Genomic DNA, 18,584 nt, shown 5'->3' with positions numbered 1-18,584 from the left:
CGGGGGCGGGGGCGGGGCCTCTTGGGCTCGAGACAGGGGGTCTCGGCTGGCGGAGGAGGAAGATGGCGTCGTCAAGGCTCGGAGTCGGGTCGCGCGGGCTCCCGCCGCCGCCGCCGCTCTTGCTGCTGCTGCTGCTGCTGCTGCTGCTCGGGCCCTGGCCGGCGGCGGGCCACGGCGGCAAGTACTCGCGGGAGAAGAACGAGCCCGAGCCGCCGCCGCAGCGCGAGCCCGGCGGGGAGTTCCGCATGGAGAAACTCAACCAGCTGTGGGAGAAGGCCCAGCGGGTGAGCGGCGGCCGGGACATCCTGTCACCTGTAACCCTGGGGCCGCGGGGCCGGGGCGTCCTCTGTCTCCTGCGACCGAGGGGGCCGCAGCCCGCGCTGGCGCTGTGATTCCTCCTTTGGCACGCAGATGCCGTGGTTGGGGGTGGGGGTCCTTTGGGAAGACCCTGAAACTCCCTTCCGGTCTTGGGAGACCCGACCGGGGCACTCGTGCTACATCATCCCACCTCGGTGTCTTGACTTTCTGTGAGACTGTCCAGTTCCCGTTGGAGACCAGTGCTTAGAGCTGTAGCCTGGGGGATGGGAACCAGGGTACTTCTGTCCACCGCTGTGGTCTTGTGACATCTTCCAGTGTTGCAAGACTCCAGTGGGGGTGGCCGAGGGCTGTCCTTGGAGCTTTGGGGTTGAGCGGAGCCCTGGTGGGTGCCTCTGGGCAGGAGCCACATGCGCACTGATCCTCTGTGGTCGGTGTTGGCCCTGCTCAGGGGTGCCTGGTGTTCCGGTGGGGGGACACGGGACAGGATGGGGGGGGGGGGGGAGGGGGACACATCCTGAGCAGACCCACAGAGTGCCAGACCCCGTTCTGAGTGTTCCTATCGGGTTCTTATCCTGGTCTTGTGATTAAAACGTGTTGAAGCCTTGTCCTCAGAGGTGGGAGGGCTAGAAGGGGAGGGGAGATGGAGTCTCCTGTCCCCTGTTCTCTGCACACCACATTCCTCTGCTGCAGGTGGGACTTAGGAAGGGCAAGCTAAGGTCTCTGTCCTGACAGCAGCTCAGAAGCTGGCAGACCTCCTTGAATGGTGCCCTGCACCCAGTCACTTCTGGCAGAGGTTTGAGTGGACCCTGGTTCCAGGTGACTTTTTTGCCCCTTTATTGAGATATGACTGACGTATGTATTTAATGTACACATTTAATGTATTCATCTTGCTAAGTTTGAAGTTAGGTACGCACCTGTGAAACTATCCTCCCCACGTATGCCGTAGACATATCAGTTGTTTCTGATGAGTGGCTTTCTTCCTGTGTGTTTGCTTGTCTCTTAATTATTGATGATTTACTTACCTGTTTAATATTGAACAGGTTCTGTTTTGCGTTTGATTTTCTGCTAACTAGTTCTTTTCCATGTGAGGCGTTAACATTTAACTAAGTTGAAGAGAGTAAAACAATCTGGGGAGTGTGCCAGCTGTTTGCATATGAATTCTTTTCCTTTTCTCCTCTTTTTTTGAAACTTTTTTTCTGGAGTGTGGTGGGTGCGGCCAGAGGGAGAGAATCCCACGCAGACTCCAAGCTCAGTGCAGAGTCCGGCATGGGGCTCGATCCCACGACCCTGGGATCGTGACCCGAGCTGAAATCAAGAGTCAGACCCAGCCAGCCGAGCCACCCAGGTGTCCCCCTTTTCCTCCCTTTCAGTGGGACTCGATGCTGCCGTGTCTGGGGCGTTACACGTGGCACGTCCCACACTGAACTCAACAGGCCTCGGTATTTGGGAGGAAGGGCGGCACCAGATCAGAACTGATCTTTGTGAGATGCAGCGCGTAATTCAGGTCCCCAAAGGCTTCCAACCTGAAGCGCAGTCACACGGGGCGTGACCGTAACGCACAGGTGGGCCCGAGTCTGCAGCTCATGGGGCTCCTGGCCGGATGTAGGCCCACTGATTCCCCCCAGGGTCCCGGAGAGGCGGACAGATGAGAAAGTAGGAGGTGAGTGGGGACCACAGTGGAGCCGGCTGGCGGTCAGAGAGCACTCCGGTCCTCTCCCCCTGAAGTCCCCAAGAGGAACGCCAGTGCCATTGCACCATCCACACGGCACTGGGCCGGGAGCCAGGCCCTTGCCGTCCTTGGCCGTGGGTCCCGATGCACACAGCCCTGCGCTTGCAGAGGGGAGACCCTGTGGGTGCCTGGGCTTTGGTGCTGTGTCCTCGGCCTGGGTGGACTACAGGCCTGCCTTTCCCAACTCCTCACCACCCAGCGCCCGATGTGCCCTTCCTGGGAAATTGGTGTGCCCCAAACCGTTGTCCTGTTCCTCTGCCCCGGGAGCCACGCAGGTCAGGCAAGGCTGCAGCCCCAGCTCCCCAGGGGCCTGGCGTTCTCCTGCGAGTGTCCACAGAGGGCATCCAGGTGACCACGGGGCCTGGGATGGAGCCCGGGAGGGCAGGCAGGTGCCATTTGAGGAGACTAGGGCATCTAGGTGGGGGCACACCAGAGGCTTTGAAAGGAAATGTTTTGGGCTTGGGAGCGGTGGTAGGGGTGTGGGTTCCGGGGAGACTAGTGCCTGCCCCAGGACAGCCAGCAAAGGAGGTGGTGAACCCACAGAGCAGGATCAAAGAAACTTCTAGAGAGTTGGAAGAGTTTCCTGCCCTAGGCCCTGCCATTCATGTGGTGCCATCTTCTTACTCCTGAGGAACTTTCCCTGGCTGTTTTTCAAGCTGGTGGACGGGGCCTGAGCTGACAAGTCCCGGGGAAAGGCGGGAGCAAGCTCTGGGTCTCCTCTTGGCCTCCCTGGGGGTTGGGCTTCTTTCCGGAGCCTCGGGGCCACTTAAGACAGCCGCGGGGCTCATCCCGCCTCACCCCAGGCTGGGTCAGGGAACAGAGACACAGCACCGAGAGCCTCTTGTCGTTGTGGCGTCATTAGCGAGTGGCTTGCGGGTGGGGGCATCCGTGAGCCTCGTTCACTAACTGGTTTTCTTTTCATGTGGACGTTGTCCGTAATTTAGTGAGCCGGTCCCCCCAGTCGCGGTTTATTTTCTATCCTAGTTACATAACACAAGGAAAAGGGAAAGGTTTCCTCTCCGTGCTCTGCATTCTGTCCCTGCATCCCCCCACCCCTGTATCGGGGGCCCCACGGAGGCCCCCAGCCTCCGGGTGGGAGGCGGGGCGTCCTGGTGCAGGAGCCAGCCCGTCGCCGGGGTGGTGTCCTCAGGAGGACTGGCAGCCCCCGGGCTCAAGCCGCTGGCGGTGGGCAGGCCCTCACTGGGCATTTCTAGGTCATGCCATGCAGTGGACATCTGGTGAGGCTGGCGAGGCTCCGTGTGCGAAGGCCAGTGGTCCTCGTCCCGCAGGGCGGCAGTGCCCTGAAGTTCTTGAACGGGAGCACGTGGGACGTGTTGACTGCCCAGGACCCTGACTCCTGCTGCTCGTGTCTTGTTGTCTCCTGGCCACCCTCTCTCGGGTCGCCGTCTCCGGGACTGTCCTGCCGGTTCTTCCTGTGGCCGGTTGTCAGAAACCTTCTGCTCTCGTTCTGTAGCTCCAGCTCTCCCCCGTGAAACTGTCCGAGCTCCATGCAGACCTGAAAATGCAAGAGAGAGAGGAGTTCGCCTGGAAGAAGCTGAAGGCTGAGGGCCTCGACGCAGACGGAGAGAGAGCAGCCAAGCTCCTACGCAACCTCAGCGGTACCTTCCTTTCCTTTTCTGTGTGGGGGGAGCCCTGGCCGCCGATTCTGACGTGGTCCGGGGCGGGTCCTCCGAGGAGCGGCCTTCAGCCGTGGACACGGCTGCCGGGCCGTTTGGGGAGGCTCTTGGCAGATTGCGGGGAGAGTCAGGGCAGGGGTGCCCGGACGCGTTGGCACTCGGCGGCTGACGGCCCCGGAGCTGCGTGGCCTGGGAAGGAGGCCGGGGCCACCGAGTTGCCCATGGTCACCAGGCAGAGTCCATAAGGAGGTTCCCGGAGTCTGGAAGGTATGGGGAGGTAGATTTCAGGTCTGTACTGAAAATAATTTCTTTTTTTTCTTTTAAGTGTATTTCTGTAATTTGAGGGGGGAGGGGCAGAGAGAGACAGAGAGAGAGAATCCCAAGCAGGTTTTACGCTGTCCGCACAGAGCCCAACGTGCGGCCTGATCTCATGAGATCACGACCTGAGCCGAAATCGAGAGTTGGATGCTTAACCGACTGAGCCCCCCAGGCGCCCCAAAGATAATTTTCTAACAGTTACGGTGGAACGTAGTGAGCTGCTTGCTGCAACTATGTATTCCAGAAGAGACAGCGGGCGTCTGCCTCCGTCTTCCACTGTGCAAAAGATCTGCATCCTCGGGGCCGAGAGGTCACCTTCCTCCTGTCTGGCATGACTCAGCTCGCCGCCTGCATGCCCCGGGTGCCCCACATCGGGTCTTGGGGTCTGCTTCCGAGCTGACCGGTCTGCTGTCACTGTAGCAAAGAGCAGAGAGTAGGAGTCACGTCCCTGTTCGCCTGCTCGCTCCCGAGCCTGGAGGCCAGCGGCGCCCTGGCCTGTCACCTGCCCCGGGACGTGGGCGCCCTCGCCAGTCTGAGCCTGCTACAGCTCCCCACAGCGCAGCGCCGGGGCGGGGACGGTCGTGGCTGCAGGGCCGTATGTGGCCGGGCCCGGAGGCTGCCCGGGAACGCCCCCCAACCCCTCACGCTCGCGGAGCCGGAGGCTGGCCTGAAAACACGTGGAATGCTCGTCCTCTGTGGAAACAAGAGTCCTTTCTTGAGACCAGGTGTTCTGTGTCCACTCAGGTCTCTCTGAGGTACTTCCTGTCCCTACTCACAGGTGACAGAGGCTCAGAGGGTAGGTAACTTGTCTGTAGTCACAGCCGTGAGCACCGCAGGATTTGAGGGCAGGGTTTTCTGACCCAGCTGGTGATGTTTACCCAGCTGCCCTGCATCTCTTAACCCCATGAGACCCCTGTGGGTTGTTTGGGTCGTACTGTGCATCTGCTTCTGCGGTGAGGAAAGCGGTCTAACTGCTGCTTTACATGTGGCCGCACTCGAATGTGGCAAGACACATAAAAGGCCAAGGCAAGGGGCGCCTGCGTGGCTCAGTCAGTTGAGTGGCCGACTTCAGCTCAGGTCATGATCTCACGATTGTGGGTTCGAGCCGCGTCGGGCTCTGTGCTGACAGCTCGGAACCTGGAGCCTGCTTCGGATTCTGTGTCTCCCTCTCTCTCTGCCCTTCTCCTACTCACACTCTGTCTCTGAAAAAAAAATAAAGATTAAACAAAATTAAAAAAAAAAAAACCAACCCAAGCTGAGAGGACACTAGGCATGACTGCCCCCGGCCAGTGTTTGGGGGGCCGCCCCCCAGGGCCTGACCTGGAGCTACCAGCAGGAGAGAAGGCACTAGAGGGCCTGGGAACCTTCGTACGTCCTCCTTTCTGGAAGGAAGCAGCCCCCAGTGGATGGCGCAGGGCTGAGGCAGAAGAGCAGGAGGGCGTAGAAAGGTGGGCCGGCCCCCCGGCTCCCTCCGGCCTCCGTGGCCTCCTGGGCGTGGCTCCCAGTCCCGGTGGAGCCATCTGTTTCTGCGCGGGTGGCACGGGTTGCTCACATGCTGAGGTGATGTGGAAGGACTCCTCGGACCGGCGAGCTGGAGGCCTCCCCCTGTGCAGGCCGCTGGCCGCATCCTAGAGGTGGCCCGGGAGCCTCCGCGTGCCCTCAGTTCCCCACCCCCCCCATCCCAGTGCCATTAGCACAGCTGATGCCACACCTGGGGGACCACAAAGTGCAGTGTCAGACCAAGACTTGAGACAGGAAAGGGAGGACCAGGCATAACCGGATCTGTCCCAGGCTCGCCGGCCTCGTGGTCACCCCGGCCTTGCACCAGCACCTTAGGGAGCAAACCACACTGGACCCGTCGCCTTGTCCAGGCCGTTGGTTTTGACGGAGGGCCCTCCTGTCCCACGTTGAGTCCTGGACGGGTGGGTCCTGTTCTGTCCGCTCTGCTGCCCGGCCCTCACCATGGCCACCACAGTGTCCCCCGGTGCCCGACGGGGACGTGCCAAGGCTCCAGCGGCCTCACCCGTGAGGTGGGCTTCCTGGTCCACGGGGCCTCTTCCGGCTTGAATGCTTGTCTCTGGCTCCACTTCATGCTGAACCCAGCACTACTGGAATCCAGAACCCTCTGCCTTCCGGGGTGCTGAATGCAGCCTGAGACTCACGTGACCTGTGTTCTGAGGGGGTCTGGTGCGGCGTCCCCGCTCGGACCTGGGAGGCTGGGGCCAGGCCGAGCCCAACGACATAGTTCTCCCTCCTTCCCCGTCGCTCCTTCCCGTGCTCGGGGGCTATTGCGACTGCCCTGTGGCCAGATGTGCGGAGCCTGGGCCCAGGGTCCTCTCGGCGCCAGTCGGCCGATGGCCGGACGGAACACCTGTGTCTCTCCTAGTGATCCTGGCCAAGTACGGCCTGGACGGCAGGAAGGACGCCCAGGCCGTGAACAGCAACTACCTCAGCGACACCGCCGAGGACGACAGCCTGGGAGACCCCAAGCTGGAGAAGCTGTGGCACAAGGTACCCCCTCGGGGCTCCCCGAGAACCCCAGAACGTGCGCCCTGGCGTTGAGAGTCAAGGGGAGCTGCTGGGGCTGCCTCTCTCTGCATGGAAGCTCATTGAGAGGGACTCCTGGGGGGCAGTGGTTTCTTCGTGGACCCATGAGGCCTCCCTGCCTTCCTGGGCCCCCAGCCAGGGAATCCCACGAGCCGTGTAGCTGCCGGAGTGAGGAGAGCGGGCCGATCACTTGTGAACACCCGGGCTCACGCGTGACACGGCTTTGTGGTTTTCTGTGTCCGGGTAGTTGGGGTTTGAGCCTGTGTGGTGTCTGGTCCAGAGAGCTGTACTCAGCGCGGGGCGGGCGTGCCGGGGTGGTGCTCACCCCCTGTGGTCTCCTGAGGGGGGCGGGGGTGGGCAGGTGCGGGTGGTGGGACCGGGCGGTGGCCGGGGCGAGTCCCTCCACTCCTTCATCCCCCAGCTTCGGTCTGGACTACAGTGAGTGGGACCAGGAATCGGGGTTCTCGCGCTAGTCCCTTGTCCTTGGTCCGAGGGGTGGAGCCGTGCAAGAGCAGAGGGAGCGGGGGTCTGCTGTGGCCACCGTGTCGCCTCGGCCCGTGGGGCAGGTGGATGGCGAGGAGGTGACTGGCCTGAGGTCCCTCCCCGGGGATCCTGCCGCTCCCGCACCTTTGGTGACCGTGACCCCTCTGCTGAGCCTGGTGACGTTGCTTTGTATTTTCCCGCCACGTCCCCTGGTCGGACGGTCATCGGGGCGAGAACGGGCCGCACACTTGGCCCGGGAGCCGGGGTCCCGCCTGGTCTGAGGGGCCGGGCGGGGGCGCAGGCAGGCTCACAGAGCGCGCTCCTCCAGGCGAAGAGCTCGGGGAAGTTCTCCAGCGAGGAGCTGGCCAAGCTGTGGCGGGAGCTCCAGCACCACAGGGACAAAGTGCACGAGTACAACGTCCTGCTGGACGCCCTGAGCAGAACCGAAGGTGCGCGCGAGACCACGGAGCCACCCCTGCACGCGGTCCCGCCCCGCCCCCCCCCCCCCCCCCCCACGAAAGTCAGCAGCCCCCAGAGTTCCCGGAGGGCCACCGGGGTCGGCCCGAGTGCGCCACAGACGGTCCTTCCTGCGGAGGGCGGTCCCGGGCAGCGGGCGCGGCGCGGCCAGCCCCTCATGGCTCCTGTCCCCGCAGAGACCCAGGAGAACGTCATCAGCCCGTTGGACGTGAGCCGCGTCAAGGAGGACGTGCTGCACAGCAAGCACGCGGAGCTGAAGGACAGGCTGCGCGCCATCAACCAGGGCTACGACCGCCTGCGCCAAGTCAGCCACCGGGGCTACGGCGCCGAGGCCGGTGAGCGGGCGGGCGGCCCCCGGTCCTGCGCCCCGTCCCAGGCGAGCCGAGCGCCCGCGGCCCGGGGGGCGGGTCCCACGCCACCCCTCTGCGTGCTCCGCCCCCGCGCTGGTCCGCCCGCCCACGGTCCGCTCCCGCCCACGCCCCCCGCCTCAGCCCGCGGCCGGCCAGGAACCCTGCCTGGGTGCCCCTCTCCCCAGGCTTCTGGCTCGTCCGTGTGTTCTCCGTCACGGGCTCGGGGAGCGTCAGTGTGGCAGGTGCTTTCCTTGACCTGCGGACGCGGCAGGTCGGGGACTCGGTGCCAGGTCGGGGACATGGTGCTGGGGCCGCCCACGCGGTGCGGGTAACTCTGACCGCCCCTCCCCGCCTGAACCACTCCCTCCCAGGAGGGACCCGGCCCAATGACTCTGCTTCCCCTGTGGTGCGCCGGGTCCTTGGAGAACACTCCCCGCGAAGCCCGTTGAGGGCCCAGGGCAGGAAGGGTCCGCTGAGGGAGGGGCGGGCGGCTGGGCCTGGCTTGCTCCGGGCTTCCTCCAGGGCTGGAGGACAGGTGACTGGCCCAGCAGGGCCCCATCGCCATGTCTGCACAGGAGTGCTGGCTGGGGTCAGGGGTCCCTTCCAGGTGCTTGGTTTTGCCCTGGAGACAGGACGGGCAGTGGCCTGAGTTTCAGCCCAGAACCGTGGGTAGCCTGACACAGTCCTGACCCAGAGGCCCCAAGACTCCCGCGCCCTCTCCCCCGACTCCTGCCCGAGGTGGCTGTGCACCAAGGGAGACCCTCCCTGTCAGAGGTGCGGGTTAATGCTCGTGCGCAACCCGGGGCAGTGAGAGCGTCCGTCGCCAGGGCCGCGTGCTAACGGGGCCTTGGAACGCACGTGGGAACAACGCTCAGTGTGCTTCCCGAGGACACCGGACGCACGCGTGTCCAGACGTGCACGCTGCCCCGGGCATCATGGGGGGTGCCGCCGGAGTCACCCGGCCTGCTTCTGCCTTTCTGCCAGAGTTCGAGGAACCCCGAGTGATAGATCTGTGGGACATGGCCAAGTCCTCCAACTTCACTGAGAAGGAGCTGGAGTCCTTTCGGGTAAGCAAGGTGCCGGGAGACGCTGGCTCACGGTACCTGGTAGCACCTTTTAAGCTTTGGGCTGGCGTGGCGAGACTCTTCCCCGCACCGGGATTGACACATGCCAGGGTTTTCACAGGTTTTTTTCCCTGTTGTCCCCCGCGCCCCTCACCGTGCTGGCTGGCAGCCATGTGGGACCTCCGTGTTCACGTCATGATAGCGCTGGCCTCCAGGGAATGGAGGGTCCGGCTCAGCTTTGGGTGCGCTGGGTCTGGGGACAGAGGGCTGGTGAGGAAGCACGCGGGTCACGAAGGCCGGGAGGAGAACGGCAGACCCTGCCTGTGGCCCTGGCAGTGGGCCCAGGGGGAAAGGCCTTTGGGTTCCCTGAGTGTCGCCTCTGCGGGTCATGCTGTGACCAAGCCGCCACAGGCCAGCGGGTCGGGCATCAGAAGGGCACAGGCGAGAGGCCGCCGTTCGCTAGGACAGGAGCCTGGGGGTGTGGGGCTCCGAGTAGGGCCCGTGGGGTGAGAGGTCATTCCGAGATGTGGGCCCTGGAGGCCGCTGCTGAGCTCACGTGTGCGGGGTGGGCCCACAGTCCCGGGGTCGGGGAGGGCAGAAAGGGGGGCCTCCGAGGAGTCCTCGGCGGGCGGGAGAACCAGGACGCTACGGCAGGAGACGCAGCAGGGAGGGCGGCGGGTGCCCAGCAGAGGTCCCTGTACCGGCGTCTGTCTGCAGCTGGGTGGGCAGGCCCGTCCTTGTGGAGCTCGGCCCAGTTCAGAGGGAAGCATGTTGTTGGCTCTCGTGGGCCCTGGGCAGGGCGCTTGGCCCCCGTCTGGAGGTCCCGAGGGGTTGACCAGTTAGCCGAGATCAGGATGTGGGGGATGAGCCAGCGAGCCTGACCCGAGAGCGCTGTGCGGGCAGGAGAGGCAGGAAGGGCAGTGTCGCAGAGCCTTCCCAAGCTGGTGGCTGCTCCAGAAGGGACAGACGGCCACGGGGACAGAGAAGACCGAGCAGTGCAGTCGTGGTCGAAGCCCAAGCCCCAGGTGTCAGGCTGCATGTGGGGTCGGGGCCAGAGGGAGCCAGATGCCCGGCAGGTTCCGTTCGCTGAGGGCAGGGTGCAGGTGCCAGGTGTGGGCAGGTGGCCCGCGAAGGCCGTCAGGTTGTGGCGGGCGCCTCCGCCCGTGGGCGTGCTCCCCTTCCACCTTCCCGATCAGGTGGCAGTGGGGATGGCCCCCTGGAGCTGCCCCGTCAGGCCGCACGTGGAGGGGCTCGGTGTGTGCGCCCTCAGGGGGCAGCCCCCTGCTTCCCGCGCTGAGCCCCATCCCCAGCGGGACCGGGTCCGAGCCCCAGGCGGGCGGCTGCCGCCCATGTTCTGGGGCAGCGGGAAGGTCTGCCCGGGGAGTCCGCTGGGGGACAGTCGGCTGTTCGAACGTTATTCTAGGAGGAGCTTAAGCACTTTGAAGCCAAAATTGAAAAGCACAACCACTACCAGAAGCAGCTGGAAATCTCTCACCAGAAACTGAAGCACGTGGAGAGCTTCGGGGACCAAGAGCACGTGAGCCGGAACAAAGAGAAATACGCCATGCTGGAGGAGAAGACCAAGGAGCTGGGCTACAAGGTGGGCGCGCGGTCTGCGGGGGGCCGGCAGGTGACCGTCACGTCCGCACCAGGACTGCGGCCTCCCGGAGAGCATCCCTTCCCTGGCCCCGCGTGTGCACTGCTCCCTCCTCCGCGGGGGGGGGGGGGGGGGCACCTGCTGCCACCACACACCTCCCACCGGGGCACGGCCGAGCCCTCTCCTCTGGGCCTGTTTAGAGCCAGGGACACCTGTGGACCAACTCGTACTCTCGATCGGGTGACCCTGTGTGGGACGTGAGCCAGGGCCCGCGCGTGTGGGGCCGTGGCTTTGGCACATTCGCGTGCTCGCGGCAGGGGGTCCCCCGAGAATCTGGTGTGGTGCGTGTGGAGGCCTCGTTTGGTCTCAGGATGGGAACCGTCCCAGGGCAGCGGCAGGTGGCCTGAGCAGAGTGAGGTCACTCTGGGGCCAGTTCGGTTCCCGGCCGGTGACCTACGAATCACGTGCCCGTCCAGGCACGGAGGTTGGGCTCTTGACAGAGGAGAGCCCCTGGGTCAGACTCCACAGGAAAAAGAGGCAGCAGGGCAGTGTGGACGCTTGGAGGAGGGCTCGAGCCTAGGCTGTTCCCAGGACGCATGGAACACTCTGGAAACAGATGGGATGGGTTGTCTCTGGAGGGAGGGAGGAGGGATCTTCTTCTGTGCCTCTGAATCTGGAGCCACACGGTGTCCTACCTGTTCACACTCAAAGTTTTAAGTGAAACAGGGCAGAAGCGGCACCGAGCGCGTATGTGGGTCTGTGCCTGCGTGTGGTGCAGCGTCGGGGAGGAGGCAGGTGCCCGCGGGGGACGTCGGTTCCAGAGTGACGTCGCGGGGCGAGAATTTGCGGAGGGGAATCCGCTGTCCTGGGGGAGGGCAAGCGAGCTTCGCCGCCGTGGGAGAAGGGCACGTGCTGGGTGGGAAGCATGTGGAGTGGACTCCGTGGGGCCGGGGCCGACGGCGGGTTCCCAGAGGGAGCCGCTTCTGAAAGCAAGCGGGGTGGACGACGGATACGTTTCTCTTGTTTTTCGGGGTGATCTGTCTCCCGCTGCGTGTCGTTAGGATTTGGTGGTGGTGTCCCGGCCGGTGTTCGCTGCTTTTGGGATTTGGTTTTGGCCGTTTCCGGATGGGTGCAATTGTAAGTTAAAACAAGCAGGGAGCCCGGGAGTTTGCACTTTCCAGACTGCCGCTGGGCTCACGCTGTGCCCTCGTTTCCAGGTGAAGAAGCACTTCCAGGACCTGTCGGGCCGCATCTCCAGAGCGCGCCACAACGAACTCTGAAGGCCGGGGAGGAGCGGGGCGCCGGGCGGGGTCCGCCCAAGGACGGGCCCGGGCGCTCCGTGGCGGCGCTTGACGCGCACAGAACCTTGGAGGAGGCGTGCGGGGGACTGGCCGGGCGTCCGCGGTGCGGGAGGACGGCTCCGACTGCCCGAGTGCCCGACGGGGGCGTGTCGGACTCGTGAATCTGCCCCTGGAGATGCCGCGTCCGGAAAAACATGGCGCGGGATTTAAATGGTCTGACGTGATCTGACGCGTCTTGGTGGTCTCACTGCACCTGCGTCTTGTTTCTTTTTTGCCCCCGCACCTCACTCCCGGCTTCTCCGTTACGTGATGTGAGAGGGGCCCGGGGCCTCAGGGCCCCAGGGCCCCAGGGCCACGGTCCCCCTGGTTTGACGATTTGGAGTTGAGTTGGGGGTGACCTGGCCCAGGCCCGCTGGGGGCTCAGCCGGCACCTCCCTGCCCACCTCTGTGGCTGGACTTGGGAAGAGCCCACGAGCCCACGGGGCCTCCGTGTCCAGCACGAGTGCCTGACCGTGTCGGGGGTGATGGCTCTGCGGGACCATTCTCTGGCCTCACGGCCGACGGTCCACACAGGGACCTGACACGCTTCTCAGAGCTGAACCTGGAAGAGGCTTGACCCCAGTGCTGCCCCGCGGCATCAGCCACATCCGGGTCTCAGCGGGAACCCTGGGGTCCGCCAAACAGTCCATCCCTTTGGCGGTCACTGCGGGAAGAGTCCAGTGCAAGGGTGGCGTGCCAACTGGGTGTGTCAGGACACGATAAAGCTGAGCGGGGGGGTGGCCCCACCACAGGCTCCTGCGTGGGCCACTGGGCGAGGGGCGGGCCTTCCTGCTGTGCTCCCCCGCCCAGGAGCCTCACCCCGGGCCCCTGTCATGTCTCGTGACTGGGTCTGCCGGGGTGGCCCTCCCAACACTGCGCACACGGCTCTTGCCGGGCCTGACGGGCAGGGCAGGGCAGGGTGAGGGACGGCTCAGGTGACGGCCGAGGCCCAGAGAAGGGCCGGTCGCCAGGCCTCCGCACTCCAGGCCACACACATTCTGAGTGCCCCTGTGTGGGGTGCAGGGCCCAGGAGGAGGTCGGGCCCAGGACATGGAGGCAAACAGAATAGGACCTCTGACTCAGTTTACCATCCAAGAAACCGCCTTAAGGGAGCTCTTGGCCTTCAGTCAGAGGTGCCAGAGAACCAGACGGGTCTTCATGGTTTGTCGTTGCCTCTGCCACTGGAGGAAGCCGGTGCTGTGTCGGGCCCCAGGCCGGGGCCCAGGAGTCCTCCCGAGTGGGTGCTCAGGAACCCAACCCCAGGTCGATAAGTGGAGATGACCCACCACACTCCTCTCCTACAGCTGACCACGTGGCCCCCCCACATTCACACACCAGAACCTAATTCCCACGGTGAGGGTGTCAGGAATGGGGCCTTGGGGTGATCAGATCACGAGGGAGGAACTGCACACAGGACCAGGGTCCTTGTAAGAAGAGGCCCCAGAGAGCCCCCTGGCCCTCCACGGTGCGGGCACGCAGCAGGAAGTCTGCGTCTGTGGTCCAGGAAGCAGGCCCCGCCAGAACCCCGTTGCCCCCACCTTGATCGTCACTTCCGGCCTCCAGAACTGACAGACGCCTGCTGTTCGAACCACCCAGTCTGTCTCTGACCCAGGCATCGCTTTCTTGATTCAGTAAAGCTGGGCTTCCCTGTTTGAACTTCATGGGCAAGAAATGAGAGCGCACAGTTGTGTGGGGTGGGGGGCAGTGTGGCTTCTAGCTGGCGTGTCGAGATGCAATTGTATCATTTCACGGAAGCGTGTACCTTTGCGCTGTCGCGTAGTATTCCGTGGTGCGCTTGTTGGACGTTTTGGAGTCGAGTTGTTTCCGGGTCTGGGTGGTAACACAGGCTGGGAGCCCCGTGGTGAACGTCCCCGTGTGCGCATGCGCCCTGCAGGCTTCTGGCGGTAGCGATGGTCCCGCGGGATGCGTTCACCCCCAGCGTGCAGGACGGCCCCGACTGCTTTCGCGGTGCCACTGGCCGGCAGGAGGCCGCGAGAGGCTTGGGGTCCAGTCTACTGGACGTTCTGGCTGCGCGTTGGAGGGCTCCGCTGGCGGGGTGGCCCGTCCCCGGGGTTTGGTTACTTTTCGAGCGCCGAGGAGGGGGCGCGCGCACCCCGCAGCCCAGGCGCGCGTCGTTCTGCCCCGTGTGCGCTCACGGCCGCAGATGCCCGAGGACGAGCCCCCTGCCCGCGGGCGAACCCGCCTTTCTCCCCGGAGCTCGCTTCTGCCTGCGCTCGACCGTCCGCACACGGAGCCCGACCGCAAGGAGACGCTTCGCTGCGCGTGTGCGCTCCGTCCAGCGGTGCCCTGCCCCTGACCGCACGCCCTCGGCCGCTGAAGGGCGGGGCCGCTTGCTTCCTTACGTTCCAGTGCCCTCTTCATACAGGCGTCTTCCTCTTTGTTTCCTGGGTTGGTGCCTTTGTGAAAACTCAAGTGACACACAGGTGTGGCTGCTTCTAGACTGTCCTCGTGCTATCGCCGTCCCCATTACGGTAGCCTTAGAACAAGGCTTGGAATCAGGGGGTGTGCGTGGGTCTTAGCATTTCCATGTGTATCCTGGAGTCAGCTTCTTGGTTTTTGCAAAAGCGACTAGAATTTTGACAGGGATCACCTTGAGTACGCGGCTCGCTCTGGGGAGAATCGACATCCCGGGAGCGAGTCTCGAGCCTCTCGCGTTGCGTGTACCCCGTTTATTTAGCCGGCCCTGTGTCTCTCTGTACACAGACGCTGCACGTTTTCATTACATTTCTCCCCGCGTGTTCCATACCGAATGCCACTGTCTGTAGTGTCTCCTCACCTCGGTTTGTGGTTTTCATATAATGACCTCATGCCCTGTGTGCCGGATCCCCGCGTGTCGGCGCGCCCTCTCGTGTCGTTTCTCCCTGAGCGCCATGCCTTCGCTTACATGTACCCGCGAGGGACACGGGCCCGTGGGCCTTGTTCTTGCCGCGTGAAGCGCGTCACACTTGCTGTCACATCGGACTGAGGCGAGCCGGGAGCGTCCCTTGCCAGGCTCTGCCGTGGCCGGCGCAGGAGTGGCATTCCTTCCCCCTTGACGTGCCCCAGCCTTCCTGCTGGAGCCTCCTGGGCCCACGGTGTCCCTGGTGCCAAGAGTTTGATTAAGAACTCGGTTTTTAAGGCTAGATACAGGGCTGTATCTGAGCAATTTTATCTGAGTTGTCAAAACAGTTGGCGTAAAGTTGTCCCCTTGATGCCTGTCGGGTCTGCGGTGGAGCCCCATTTTTGTTCCTGCTGCTGGATTCTGCTGTCCCCCCTTTCCCCCACCCCCCGGTCAGTCTAGCCGAGGCTTTGTCGAGTTTTAGACATTTTCCCCCAGAGCCAGCTTCGGCTTCGCTGATTTCCCCCCGTTGTTTGTTAGTTTTCTTTCATTGGCTTTTACCCTCTATGTCTCATTTGCGTTTAATTCGCCACCCCTGTGCCAGCTTCTCCGCACAGCAGCTCAGGTCACTGACGGAGGACATAGATGGATGCACTGCAGACAGCAGGTGTGATCTCCTTGTGCCCTTTGGAGAGAACATGTGCTTAGTGCACACGAGCATTTTAAAAGCTGACCGTGTACCAGGACACAGAAGATTCCAGTAAATTAGCAGCAAGGTTAGATGATACAGATCACGTTCTTGGACCTCAGTGCAACAAAGGAGGCCCTCAGTAACAAAGAGACAATTAAAATAAGAACATTTAGGAACTTTAAAAGCACACGTGGGCCAAAGAAGAAATGCTATTTGAAGTTAGGAAATACTTTTAATTGAATGTCAGTGAAAATACTACACATCAAAGGGGGGGGGTGTGGTCAGAGTGAGCCTCTGGGCAAATGTGCAACCACAGGTGACAGTGTGACTGGGCTAGGGGCTCTAACTCACTGCAAGGAGCCGCCACACTGGGGAGTCGGCCTCCCTCCTGAGGAGCGGTGGAAATGGGACAGCCTGGGAAGATGTGACCAGGGCGAGACAAACCACAAGAGCCCAGGAAGGCAGTGCAGTGTGAGACTCCGCGTCCATCCCGCGGATGTGGACGTCCAGGGCCATGAGCTGGGGTGCGGTGGGTGCCTAAGGGGAGGGCCTCCACACGAACCTGGACCCCTCCGCCTGCCCCAGGAAGTGGGGGCTGGCTGGCTCCTGTGCAGAGGGGGGGACTAGAGGGCCAGAGTCCGTGCCTGGGTCCTGGGCCTCAGACCACAAACAGCAGGTCTGGTGTTTCTGGGCCGGCAGACGTTAAAAGAACCCTTTCTGGAAGGAACTGCCCTAGTTCTCAAACCGAAGCATAATTGTTCACAAATGCAGAGTTGAAAACAATCAGGGGGGCGCCTGGGTGGCTCAGTCGGTTGAGCGTCCGACTTCAGCTCAGGTCACGATCTCACGGTTCGTGAGTTCGAGCCCCGCGTCGGGCTCTGGGCTGATGGCTCAGAGCCTGGAGCCTGCTTCCGATCCTGTGTCTCCCTCTCTCTCTGCCCCTCCCCCATTCATACTCTGTCTCTCTCTGTCTCAAAAATAAATAAACATTAAAAAAAAAATTTAAAAAAGAAAACAATCAGGCACGAAGACGGGAGTCAACACAGGCAGCCACAGGCTGAAGACAGATTGGAGTGACCATGATGGTCCCAATGCGTGGGGATACAGCAGTCTGTCGTTGTTTGTTTACGGAATACAGGACAGACTCAGAACTGTCTCCAAGAACAAGCTAACAGACTCCAAGAACCAAATAGAACCTCTAGATTCTGGAGGAAAGAACTGGAAACCTCTAGTTTGAGGAGAGAAACTTTTCAGTAAATGAAGCTGGAGAAACTCATGTTTGGGGGAGAGTAATCCATGGTGATTCATGGGCCCAGCTGTGGAAGCTTCTAGAAAACAAGAGAGCATCATTCTGACCAGAGGGATGCAAGATAACCCACGGCGATTCATGGGCCCAGCTGTGGAAGAAGCTTCTAGAAAACAAGAGAGCATCTTTCTGACCAAAGGGATGCAAAATAATCCATGGCGATTCATGGGCCCAGCTGTGGAAGCTTCCAGAAAACAAGAGAGCATCTTTCTGACCAGAGGGATGCAAAATAATCCACAGCGACTCATGGGCCCAACTGTGGAAGAAGCTTCTAGAAAACAGAGCATCTTTCTGACCAGAAGCATGCAAAATAATCCACAGCGATTCATGGGCCCAGCTGTGGAAGCTTCCAGAAAACAAGAGAGCATCTTTCTGACCAGAGGGATGCAAAATAATCCACGGCAATCCATGGGCCCAGCTGTGGAAGCTTCTAGAAAACAAGAGAGCATCTTTCTGACCAGAGGGTAGGCAGAGACTTCTAAAACAGGCCCCAAAAGGTTCCAACCATAAAAGAAAAAGGAACAAAGACTGCATCTCATCAAAATCAGAAACTTCTCGTCAAGGTGTATCGTTAAGACTGTCAACCGGCCAAGCAGAGAATGACGAGTGGTCTCAAGGCCATGTCTGAGACCGGGCCCAGGTCCAAAATTCCACAAACCCGCTTTTTTAATGGACACGAGACTTCAACAGGCCCTTCACCAAAGGACACATCCAGATGGCCAGCAAGCACACGAACAGGTGATCAAGGCCATTAGTCATCAGAAAAATGCAAATTCATGGGAGGGGACAGCCCTACACACCCACGAGGACAACTGAGATGAGAAGAGTCCACGGCGAGGGTCGGCAGTTCCTTCCTGAAGTTAAACGTTCGCTCACCGTGCGCCCTGCTGATCGCGTGCATTTGCGGGAGAGTTAAGCGGGTATGTCCACCAAAGGCCTGTACAAGAATGTGCTGCAACTTGCGTTCAAGTTTATTTCATCCGGTCCCACACAACAGGCAGAAAAGCTCCAGTGTGGGAGCAGTTTAAAAAGAATGAGCAGCTAAGGTAGCAATGGAGAGGAATCTCAACATTCTGAACAAAAGAAGAGGAATGTGAAAGAGACAGAGTCAATTGCTAGGAAAGGAGGTCAAAATAGTCACCTGCTGGGGTGGGCGTGGCCTCAAAAGTGCCGGAAGGAATTTCTGTGATGGGGAATGCCCTCTATCTCCTGGGTGGTGGGGACCTGGGTCATACATGTGTAAAAGTGTGCCAAGCTGTGCACTTTAGATTGGTGTGGCTTTCTGTTTGTAAATTGTAACTGAGAAACTCGTCGGAGAGAGAAAAGTGCATCCGTGCACTGTTACAGTGCGTAAGAAGCAGGGACCAGCTCTAGGGAATGTACGTTTGATGGCGGAAGTAAATCCCCAAACGGATGTGAAAAAGGAGGGCATCGCACAAAGAACCACAGAAGGAGATGGAAAATCACGTACAAACTGAAAGGACAAGCCAGTGGCCCAGGAGCCAGGAGAGGAGAGGAGCAGGACCCAGGAGAGACCAGAGAGGAGACCTCAAAATGTCCAAGAAAAGCCCCTGAAACTGAAGAGCAACTTTCCAGAATGAAAGACCCCAGTATAAGATGTGAAAGTAGTAATTGAAATTTTTTTTGGAGAGAGGGTGTGAATGGGGGAGGGGAAGACAGGGAGGGAGACACGGAATCCGAAGGAGGCTCCGGCCCTGAGCTGGTGGCACAGAGCCCAGAGCAGGGCTCGAACTCACGGACCCAGAGATCATGAGCTGAGCCGAAGCCGGATGCTTAACTGAGCCACCAGGCTCCCCGTAACTGGTAAATTTAAAGCAGTGGAGGCAGAGACAAGATTCTGAGTGTCCCGCGGAGAGGAGGACGGGGC

At 61.5% G+C, this 18,584-nt stretch overlaps 1 protein-coding gene across 1 annotated transcript; it reads left to right on the top strand.

The window, feature by feature from the left end:
* LRPAP1 (LDL receptor related protein associated protein 1) lies at nucleotides 1-12,045 on the top strand. Its single transcript, XM_078446337.2, has 8 exons — nucleotides 1-284; nucleotides 3,522-3,666; nucleotides 6,389-6,513; nucleotides 7,361-7,481; nucleotides 7,686-7,844; nucleotides 8,844-8,926; nucleotides 10,347-10,523; nucleotides 11,738-12,045. The coding sequence occupies exons 1-8, from the start codon at nucleotides 63-65 to the stop codon at nucleotides 11,798-11,800; spliced, it is 1,095 nt and encodes a 364-aa protein (XP_078302463.2). The 5' UTR covers nucleotides 1-62; the 3' UTR covers nucleotides 11,801-12,045.
* Nucleotides 12,046-18,584: the final 6,539 nt, after the last annotated feature.

The sequence above is a fragment of the Panthera onca genome, chromosome B1 (assembly GCF_046562875.1).
Source record: "Panthera onca isolate mPanOnc1 chromosome B1, mPanOnc1 haplotype 2, whole genome shotgun sequence".
NCBI classification, from domain to species: Eukaryota; Metazoa; Chordata; class Mammalia; order Carnivora; family Felidae; genus Panthera; species Panthera onca.
Note: the sequence above shows the minus strand (reverse complement) of the source record. Positions and strands in the feature narration are given on the sequence as shown.

What these genes read in the sequence shown, in the direction of transcription:
- LRPAP1 (XM_078446337.2), top strand. Translation starts at nt 63, where the DNA reads ATGGCGTCGTCAAGGCTCGGAGTCGGGTCGCGCGGGCTCCCGCCGCCG. An exon ending in GCTCCTACGCAACCTCAGCG is followed by an intron (nt 3,667 to 6,388) that starts GTACCTTCCTTT and finishes TGTCTCTCCTAG; the next exon opens with TGATCCTGGCCAAGTACGGC. An exon ending in AGGAGCTGGAGTCCTTTCGG is followed by an intron (nt 8,927 to 10,346) that starts GTAAGCAAGGTG and finishes ACGTTATTCTAG; the next exon opens with GAGGAGCTTAAGCACTTTGA.